Here is an 11,156-nt window from a genome sequence, read left to right on the forward strand (position 1 = left end):
ACATAAAACCGGTGGGTGATGTAGAGCAAGCAAGGTAAGGCAAAATCTCGAGTGAAAAACGAAGGTACAAATACTAAAGTAGATGTGGAGCGTGTCATGTCAAGCCTCCAAACAATGAAATCAGCGACCCAAATAAAACAGGAAATAACTTAACAGTGACTCAGGATCATAACATATTGAGGCCGCATTGTCATAGTAGATTTCCAAGTAACTGAGTCCTCTGTCACAGTAACTGTGTGTGCGGTTAGTACACTTGCAGACTTCAGCATTATTGACTGACATTTTTACATGTGAAACAAAGAGAAACTCTCATCACATCCAGCTGTGACCCTGGTTGTGTTCAGATGTGCAGTAGACTTGACATTTTCAACAAGCAGAGGTCAGTGAAACTACTGAAGTTTTCCTAAAAGCTTCACCATAATTGGATTTAGTCCATTGGATTTAATCTCTTTGAAATCTTTACTTAATTATTTTAAATATTACATATCTATTTTATTACCTGCATACCCACAACAGCTTGATCGGAATATCACTTTTGACGTTTGGTAATTTCAAAACGTTTTTCTTACTATCTTTGTAAAATTAACAATATTAGGTTTGACACGCTTCATTTTTTAGGTCAAGTGTTAAATCATTGAATTAATGTGTGCCTCTTTAGTTAATTTGCTTGAAGGAAGTTTTGCAACTAAACAGGTCTCGCCACTTAATACAGGAAGTATTATTTTTCTCACAGTTGGGGTGAGTCTACTGGAGTGACAGGCACATAGTTAGGAATGCCAATAGACTTGGAGACATGTGATTGTAGAAAGCTGGCACCATCCCAGGGTTACACATACCAGCATAATGAGTAAAGTGTCTGCTGGCATGCCAGTAGTCCTCAACTACCCAAGGTCTCGTGTATGGAAGAGGATAGTAGAATATACAGATACAGAGTAGAATAGCAGAGTAGAAAGATAAGGAAAGAAAGAATTCATGAATGTGGATGAACCCACACTCCTTGGCTCTCAGTGCAGCCGGTGCCATTATGATGAGGTTCATTGTCGGTATTATGTCAGTAAGTTAAAATAAGTGAGTTAACGTAAGTTAAAATACCTCTAGTGACTGATAAGACTCAGTCGTCACAATGACAGCTGGGATAGGCTCTGGCACCCCGTGACCTTCCAGGGGAGAGCTGGTTACAGAAAATGAATGGCTGAATGAATGTTGCAGCAGCGTGTCGCTGGCAGCGAGTGTTACAATGTCCTGGTGCGTGAATATGAGTTGATTATGGTAAATTAAACTAAAACGCATAGGACAGTTAATAAGTGGTTGAGCTTTTTTCTGAATTTGGAACTCCCGAAACTTTGCTGTACCAAGCACGTAACTTGGAAAAATGGAAAAAACTGAGTAACTACACAAATCCACGCAACTTCTTCACAAACAACAAGAACTATTGCTTCAGAACTAAGGCTGCCATGGCACCAACTAAAGCAACAACAACTGGTCCACCAACAATGACGGCAACTGCTGCACCAGCTACAACTGCTTCACTTATCTCGTTTACCAGCAATAACCACAACTGCTTAACCAACCACAACTGTTGTTGCAGCTATTGAACATTCCCCATGTTGAGACCGAGTAAAACTACTGTATAAACCATAGAAAACATGAATAACCTAAAAGTTAAATGTTTATATTACTCCGTACCCATAGTGCATTCATTTCATACTTCAATGCAACTGTGATTTTTTTTTTTAAAAAAAAAGGCACTTCAGAAAATATTTTTGCTATCCCTAAATTGATTCTTCTCACAAAATAAAAATGCAATGATCTCAATCAGTATGTGACGAAAACACCACTGAAAAGATGTAGTGTTCACCAGCAGTTTGTTCAGTTTCAGAATGTTTTGTTTGATGCAGTCTTGCGGGATTGTAGATGATAAAATACAAACAGCCCTCTTGCTGTGCTACGTCGAGCAGCACTAACTGAACAAGCTGGTTAAACTTCAGAATCTTTCAACACGCCTAACACAGCTATCCACTCACCTGAGATGCTGTTGATCATTTCATTAAATCCCTTTTATTACAGGGCCATTACAAGCTGGCCCTGACCTCTCACCACAGTATGAAAGAGATGTCCCAAACTATTCATGGTTCATTGTTTATCTGTTTTAATTATTACACAGATTTAATTTGATTGTAATTACAGAGTTCTAATGTGTTTACACAATCCAACTGCACCACACCTTTAAAAATAATTGCTGTATGTGCTATGTAAAGCTGAGATGAATGTAAACTAGTCGGTCCATGGTCCCGATTTCCTCATCAGTTCCTCAGTATTTATACAAGCCCATTCCACTTGACTAATCCCCATTAATTAATGACTTTCAGTTCATGCTTTCTCACCTGTTGCCTAATCTTCTGCCTGTCAACTCTGTAAGCTGCACTACTGTTTGGATTTATGTCCTCAGTTTGTTTCCCAGTGTGACACGTGTGCTCATTCTGAAATACTCATTTTCAGATTTTCCACAAAAATCTTAAGTGGTTCTTTCCAGTACTCCATTATCTAAATAAATTTATTTATAGGTTTGTTTTTTTAATCAATTTAACATTAGCTAAACACCAATTAAAGGATTACACCATTTTCATATTTTATTAAGTTTTATTATTAACCCTTTATAGGGCACTCATTAAAATACTTGGAATTTCAGTCCTAGTGTTAATATAGGACGTCAGAATACTATTTTACTTTTGTAGAATTTTTCTTTTTTTTTTCTTTTCTCTTTTCATGGGGAAAATCAACATTAATGATTTTGACACATAGGCCCTGTGCTCCCTAATAAAGCAGTCACACTCAGTGTTCATGCAGAGGTGAACTATGAAGACATATTTGACCCTGATCTGACCTGACAATGTTTCCTTGTTCATTTCTAAATGGCTGAATGAAAACCACGTGCTTCTAAACCTCAGAGAGGCGCAGGGAAGCAATTCTTTTTATATGTGGAAGTGACCATATATGGCTCCTTGTCCCATACGGGGTTTAAGATGGCAGGAGTGAGCTTTCAGTCGGAAAATGTGAGAATTAATATTCTGTTGTATGAAAAACATATTAGAGGCCAGTTTAAAAATATTTGGCCCTACAATTTAAACTTGTAATATATCTGATTTAAAATGAGCAATTTCAACTGGCTGATCAAATGGGAGATATAATTCTTGTCATAGAGATGTATTGTAATTGGATTTGAGATTTGCATTTTGGATTGTACTGCACAGGTCTATTACAACATGGATTTTTCTGTTGAGTGCATAATTCAGCCTCTGGATTGACTGCTGGGAAGCAGAATCCCTGTTATTCTAGCAAACCCTTTTATAAGACTGAAACCTAGTGGCACCAGTATGACCTTGTGACACAGGTTAAACTCAAACACCTGTCTGTCGTCAGGATTCTATGAAAGTTATGTGAGAATAAAGTGGCTGTCAAACCAGTTATTAGGCTGTGTTTCTTCATCTGACAAACCCTAGGCAAACAAATCAGATCTGTATCTCTGCAATTATCATTTTAGGTATTCACTGGTACTTTTGTTTTCCCCATTTCTAGCGAAAATCTGTTCTTGCACGCTTATATACCAGCTTTCTCAACACACTGTTACACCAGACTTTGAATTTTACTTAATAATGAACTAACGAAATCTGATATGTTGGTTAATGTTGATTTAGTTGGTCTGTTTTTGTATTGGTAAAGATGATAGCAGGCGAAGTAGCAAGAACGAGGCTTCAGCTAAGTTAAAAACACAGTTTTTAGTTTTTTGGCCAGTAATTACTTGTAAAAGACACCTTTCTGAGATTGTTATCAATCAGACACTACTAAGATTTGGTAGTGTCTGAGTGGTTTGGTAAGATGCCTTGACTTGTAGATCTGTATTTTTTCTTTCACTGAGCCAATTGACTGGCTGAGACTCGTGGTGTTATATAACTCCATCTAAAACTTGGACCAAGGCTTTCAGAAAAAAACAGCAGGACTCTGAGTTAACTAGTGGCAATGACAAGAAATTTGGCAAGATCAGTATTTGACAGGAGACAGGACATGCAATTACATAGTTCAAATTTTAATCTTTTCATGCATTGAGTATGTATGGCATGCAAAACTTGTGTTGTGACACGATCTGCCACCTACACATTTATGTGCCGTGTCTACTGGAAAAAAGAAACCTGGACAGTCGCCAGATACCTGTCACTCACAGGGCTAACGCAGTAAAACATCCTCTTCTAATTTATTTTTTTAACACTTCATTTTTACCTTTTACCGTATACAGAACAGGACATTTCTGACCTATGATTATATATATATGTGTGTGTGTGTGTGTGTGTGTGTATATATATATATATATAATAACAAATAAACAACTAATAAATAAAAAAAAAACAATTAAAACTGGTAATAAAACCAAGACGTGTCTGTACATAAACACACACACACACATATACACATACCTTCCTATACATATACCCTTATACATACTTCTAAATTAAGGCATAAACATAGAATATGACTTCTTATTTACATCTCCTGCGAGTGGTTTTATTGTTGTGGCTGATCTGTGTGTATTTCTGTTGCAAGGTTGAACAATCTAACATGAAGGGTTAATGGGGATTAACTCGCGTTTGTTGCCGTTCAAAGAACAACACGGGGAGTTTTTCCGATCTCGCAGGTTGCCATTTGCCTGCGTCAAATTCTTTTTGAACTCAGGTAGAACAGCCTTTGTACATCCTTTAGCCCTTCTTTACCTTTAAGACCTCACTGGCTTTTATATTCAGATACTACTTCTGAGAAAGGATCCGAAACTACTGTACCTAAGGATTAAGTAAAAGACTTTATATGAACAAACAGGAAGAAAGGTCTTTTGTCCTGACAGCTTTCTGATCCATCAATCATGTTTCATACATGGCATGCTACTCCTCCTGCTGGTTAAGTATTTGACTGAGGCATTATGTGTGTGTCACTATCACCGTAGAACAGGATCCGTACGTAGAATTTCTGTTAATTTCTCACCAAAGAGCAATGATGAAGTTCAAGGATTATATATCCACAGCTGCTTTATTTAAGAACTGGATTATTAATTTGAAAATGGATTAAAACTGGATTAAAAACAGAGTGGATATGCTTTTTCAATTTCCCCTTTTACCTTATTCTTCTTGCCAACCACAACAAACCACTCCTTGCTCAACAAGAAAAACCCTTTCACTTTGGAATCATGTCCCAAACCATCACATAATATAATGTAGTATTTAGAATGTACACCAGAAGCCAGAAGGGGAATTATTTCCCTGGAGTTGTTTCTCATGCTGAGAAACTGAGTAAGCAGAGGAGGAAGTCTAAAGAGAAAACCAAAGACACCAAATGTAAACAAGCAGCAGCAGGGGGAATACACACAAGGAAGCAGAAAATCACTGAGGCAAGAAAATACTTGAAGCAAAGCAGCCTAAAACAGAAACAGGAAAAAGGCTATATTTATAAGAAAAGAACAACAACAGAAACCTAGAAACATAATGTATGCCACATTTTCAATGTCACTTTGAAATCAGCCTAAATAAAAGGCTAATTATAAAAGCATGTCCATCATTCAGGGCGTCCCAAGTACACTTTTGCATTGTTGCCTTTTGTTTTTGTAAATGCAACAACGAGGAACCATCATTCTGGGTGTGACCAGGTTAGCAACAGAATTTACAACCAGCAGGTGCCAGTCACAGACTGGATATTTCCCAGTCCCATAGCACATGCTGAACAAGACTACATCAAGTGCTACTAGGGATTTTATCGACAGGGAGAAGAACATTATTTAACAATTTGTTAAGTTATGAGGTCATTAAACTCTTTGAAACCTTAGGTCACAGAGTTGAACTTAAGTAAATGTTCCTCATTTCACAGTGATTTTCATTTTAATTTGAATGCTGTTACATTGTAAGTGACACCCTTGATATTACCTTTATTTATTAAAAGTAGTACTAGCTGACGTGAAAGGGTACATTTTGCGTCAGTATTGGACGTCTTCGGGTGTGACAAATCGTCGGTATATTATGCCTTGGGAACAAGAACGGATTGGTTTACCAGCACCAAATATGGGATTTGGGGGCATTTAGTGTATTTATGACAGTTAATAGTCCATTACAAAATTCACAATGCAATTACAATATGTAATGAATTTTAAAGAAATTGCAAAGTTGCAGGTATTTTTTTTTAATACTTTTTAGCTAAATTGGTGAAGAGTAATTTTAAAAGTACATTACTCTTGTAGAGTCAGAGATAGTACATGGTTAGTTTTAGCTTTGTAGACACCCTACAGTGTCTCAAAGGGAAAAACAGAAACAGATGACTTCAACATCACACAATAAAAAAATATAGGGAATTCTGTATTAAGAAAAACGTAAATGTATTTATAAGATATTGTTTATTAGATACTGAGATGACCGAGCACTACTGAGGACCTCTGCACGAAACGAAGGCCAGGAGTGATCTTTGCTCAGATTTGCTAAGTTCTCTAACCAGCCTCAAAAGTCACAGAGTAAGTGTACCTGGGATTGGAGCTAACCAATAATTCCCATACTTCAAGCAGAAGGCACGTCTTGTCAACCGAGAACTAAAGCAAACTATATATATAACTACGGATCAGGCATAACATTTATTTATTTTATTAATTAACAATATGCATGTGCACAAGAATATACACTGTATATATAACTTTATGTTCTCCCTGTGTCTGCGTGGGTTTTCTCCAGGTACTATGGTTTCCTCCCGCCTCCAAAGACATGCTTGTTAGTTTAATTGGTGACCCTAAATGGACCCGAGGTGTGAGTGTGAGTGTGAATGGTTGTTTGTCTCTGTGTTAGCCCTGGGATAGACTACCCCACCTCTTGCCCAGCGACAGCAGGGATAGGCTCCAGCAATGCCTGTGACCCTAGTGAGGATAAGCGGTATGGAAGATGACACATATATATATATATAACTTCAGGGGGCCATTAGGAAAATAGAGGAGTGGTTGTGTAAATGGGATTTTAAATTTTCAGTTGAAAAGTCAAAGTCGGTGTTCTTTACAAGGAAGAGAATTGACATGGGAGTAAAACTTAAAATATATAATCAAGAATTAGAGAGGCGGAAATATTTTTAATTCTTGGGGTATGGTTTGATGAAAAACTTACATGGGCTGTACATGTTCAGAAAGTGGTGGATAAGTGTAAGAAAGTATTAAATGTGATGAGATAGTATTCGGAAGGGAATGGGGAGCAGATAGAACAGATAGAACAGCTTTAAAAGCAATATACAATGAATTGATTAGATCTAGGTTAGATTATAACAGTGTAGTATATGATTCGGCAGTAAGTGCATCGCATAAGAAATTAGACAATATTCAGCATTAGGCTTTAAGATTATGTGCAGGTGCATTTAAAACACCTCCAGTAGCAGCTTTGCAGACTGATATAACATAAGACACTTATTGAGTTACTGGGCTAATTTACAGGATCACAGTCAAGACCATCCTACAAGAGAAACGCTGAAACCATGTTGGGAAAAAGGAAACAAAGAAGGAAACAAAAAGCTTTGGATGGACAGACACAAAAAGGCAGAAGAACTGCAAATGGTGTGCATGAAAATTAGTCCAACAGTACCACTGTCAACAACTGGGTACTGATGCAACAGGAGATTTGTCATTATTGGAGAAGAGAAACCAGGATATGAGTTTTGTGTTTGAGTCAAACAATATACAGGCATATACTGGAAAAGTCTATGGTTACGTGCAGATATACACACATGCATGAAAGAATTCTATGGATAAAGTGGAAGTTTCAAATTTTGTTCCAGAATTCCAAGTCTAAGTAGGGAAAAGGATTAATAAAGTAGTATCAGTTTTCACAGGGGAAATGATTGGATTGTTGTTAGCAGTTCAACGGGTTGAGGACATAAGACCACTGAGAACCATCATCTTCTCAGATTCCAGTTGAGTATAGTCTGTCAAACAGTAGACCAGATATACTGACACGACCTGGCTCAAGGGCCGTGCCAAAAGGAGGAAGCACATGGTTTAAAAGGTTTAAAAAACAGGTATTTAATTTATTAAAGTATTTCAAAAGCTAAACTGAATATCCAACAAAGGAATAAAGATGAGGCGTGGCAATTAGCTGTCAGTAGTGTCGTGCTGTTGCAGATGGAAAATGTGCTGCTGTATGGTGTGTTGTATGGTGCAAAACTTAAGAACAAAAAGTAATGCCAACAGAACCAAAATGCGCTGCTGTCCTCAGGGAGCGAGACCCAAGCTAGCTACCAACAAAACGTTATGTATTGATTTTCAACACCTGATTACCTCTGTCTTATTCCTTTTTTGCCTCATTTTCTTTTCTGAGCCACGGAGAGCATTTTGCCTTTTTGACATGTTGACTTTAACTTGACTGTAAACAGACTGTCGAGTGTTGACCGTTGCCAGTTGGTAAATCTTGCGTCGAGACAAGGGAACAAAATTTTATGGGTGTGGCAGTGATGAGTAGCAGAAAATGATAGAACACCTGTTGCTGCTGTACTGTGGATAGTGTCAGCAGCGTCACTGGTTCAAAGTTTTGACTAACATTCTCTAGATAAGTTGTAGTGGATTTTTGTAATATTATTAAATAATAGTATGTAAAAACAAAAAACACCCTCAGTATACTTTCTTTAGACAATGTATATATTATGTTTTTAGTAAATAATCATATTCAAGAATTTCATGGTTTACAACAATATAAGTTAACATAACAGAATATACATATACTATAAATACAGGTACATGTGAAAACTGAGTTTATAATCATTCAGGATAGTGTTCAGACATTTTATATTTTGCAATTTACATTTTTCTTTTTTTTTAACAGTATTAAATAACACTGTTGATTTTTCTTACTAAATTTAGTCATTTTTTTAATGTTGGAGTCTGATCAGACCTTTTACTGATTAAAAAACAGATCAAATAACATAGTCATTTAACAGTTTCCCAAGACTTGCCTTTGTAATCACTGTTGATTATAACTTACAACTATTCTAACTAAATCAGTTAATATTGTCTTTGTGCAAATTACATTATTCTTTCATAATAACAGAGTAAAGTGGTGTTTACACTTGTTTCCTTCATATATGTGATTTCAGGAATGTCAGGTGATTTCAGTAGATACATAGTCAAAATCATATAATTGCTATTCATCAGAGGCTTTGAATCAGTTTTCAAGATTTTCAAGAAGATTTTCTTATACTAGTAGCAGCAGACATTTTCTTCTTCAGCACAGACTATCACTGGCATGACAGTAGCCATGACAGCAACACCAGACAGGATGCAGTGATGGAACTGATCATGTGGCTCACTCCACTTGACGCTACTGTAAATGTTGAAAGAAGGAAAATGAGGAATTGCATTAATTAAAATTCCTAATATATTGTAACTTTATAATATGATAGCATTTAAAATGACTTGCCTGCACCATCCACAAAAATAGAGTTGGTGTCAATGGTAAAGGCTGTGATGTTGGAAGATGCATCGATCAAAACTGTGGCTATCTGAGTGTTGTTAGGAACAGATGTGGATCTGAACGTGAGGTCCATGTTGTTGATGATTGATCCGTTACTGCAAAAGGATTGACAGAAACATAGTTTTATTTCTAAGGATTTAAAATCAATATTCTTAAGATTCTACTAATATAATGATAAAAACATAAATTTTACCTGAATGATACCACAGTCAAGAAGCGGAATGATGAAAATGCTCTTTGGTAGAAAGGTTCCAGCTGCAGAAACACAAACAAACTTTAAATATATATGCTCTGTTTAATGGGTTCATGGTTTGTACTCTTTTCAGTGTGATTTTTTTTTCAACCTTTTAATGACTACCTTCTGTGTACACACATGATTAACTTTATGTGGCAGAGACTACAATTTTTTAAGACAAACTATCTGTGGTGAAGTGAATAAATAAAAATCCAGCATCTGTTATAAATCAAGACTTTTTTCCTCATTTTCCATGTTATAAGAATGTGAACATTTTCACTTGAAGATACTTACATTTGACTTGAGCAGATTAGCCCGATTGATAAATGCTTGAGATGAGGGATTCAGCAAATCATTTGTAAAGGTCTCTCTAGGAGATCTGAAAGTCACCCGCCTTATTGTAACTGCCTCAGCAGTTGTGGTGGATGTTGTGGGAGCTGCAGTTGTTGTGGCATTGGTAATTGCATTTGTATCTGAAAGAAAGGCAGACACAAAGACAAGTATGGGGGTAAAAGTGAAAAATTAGATATTGTTACTCAAAGGGCATTCTTTGTACTATATGTTTATGAATGGCCAGTTAACTATAGCAACAGGAAAGTTTTCTTTTAAAATGGAAGGTTATTGTTTCTTCATTATTTTCTTAGATGGCAGGAAGATTTTTTGATGGTCACTAAAGGACGATCAACTCAAAGTCATGACATAGACTGACATAAATCAACTACATATGGGTATATTTCATTGCTACTTAAGTGTGACACCACTGTTTACTTACCAAGTACTTGGATAGTGTTGGCTTGAATAGTGATGTTGAGCGTAATGTTGGGATTATTCACTGCATTTACTAAGGTTTGTACAACATCAGAAGCTGGTGGGATTTCTGCAGGTGTGGTATTTCTGTTGAATTCGATTCCCACCTCTGCAACAGTGTTCTCCATTCGTGTTTGGCCCAAAGCTCGTCTGCATACAAAAAGCAGATATTTGAACCATTATTGATCACTAGTATGTCTATGTCTGTGGCCATGGTCAATATGAAAACTTCTATATTCAAATATTTAGAAGATTCTGTCAAGAAATGTATCCTCTCACCTAAATGCTATGATGAATGTGCGGCGGAAAATTCTACCATATCGAGCCAAGTAGATGATGTCACACTGCGAAGTAAAAAAGGAAAATTAAATTAATAACAATCACTAATTACACTTAATTAAGTGAAAGTATTGAGGAATTGGACTCACCACTGTTACAACTCTTGTCTCAAGGGCCCTAAATTGTGGGCTGCTGCTGTTACTGAGTTCTGGGACAAACGGTTCTACCAAGGTTGCTTGAATAGCCACAACTGGGGGTGGTGCTTCGGTTGTAGCAGCTGTTGTAGTTGATGCAGTGGTGGTTGTTGTAGTAGT

General features: G+C 36.7%; 1 protein-coding gene across 1 annotated transcript; it reads right to left on the reverse strand.

Annotated features, from left to right (window-relative positions):
- Positions 1-7,021: 7,021 nt before the first annotated feature.
- LOC125018169 lies at positions 7,022-11,144 on the reverse strand. The gene is made up of 7 exons (XM_047601916.1): positions 10,992-11,144; positions 10,843-10,907; positions 10,529-10,713; positions 10,051-10,229; positions 9,715-9,776; positions 9,468-9,616; positions 7,022-9,371 (listed from the first exon to the last, which is right to left on the reverse strand). Exons 3-7 carry the CDS (start codon positions 10,689-10,691, stop codon positions 9,286-9,288), a joined length of 639 nt encoding a protein of 212 aa, XP_047457872.1. The 5' UTR covers positions 10,692-10,713; positions 10,843-10,907; positions 10,992-11,144; the 3' UTR covers positions 7,022-9,285.
- Positions 11,145-11,156: the final 12 nt, after the last annotated feature.

Source organism: Mugil cephalus, chromosome 1 (assembly GCF_022458985.1).
Source record: "Mugil cephalus isolate CIBA_MC_2020 chromosome 1, CIBA_Mcephalus_1.1, whole genome shotgun sequence".
NCBI lineage: Eukaryota > Metazoa > Chordata > Actinopteri > Mugiliformes > Mugilidae > Mugil > Mugil cephalus.

Excerpts from the sequence above, each read along its gene's own strand:
- LOC125018169 (XM_047601916.1), bottom strand. The coding sequence starts at position 10,691 with ATGGAGAACACTGTTGCAGAGGTGGGAATCGAATTCAACAGAAATACC. Across the intron at positions 10,230-10,528 it reads CAACACTATCCAAGTACTTG|ATACAAATGCAATTACCAAT; the intron begins GTAAGTAAACAG and ends CCTTTCTTTCAG. Across the intron at positions 9,777-10,050 it reads CTAATCTGCTCAAGTCAAAT|CTGGAACCTTTCTACCAAAG; the intron begins GTAAGTATCTTC and ends GTGTTTCTGCAG.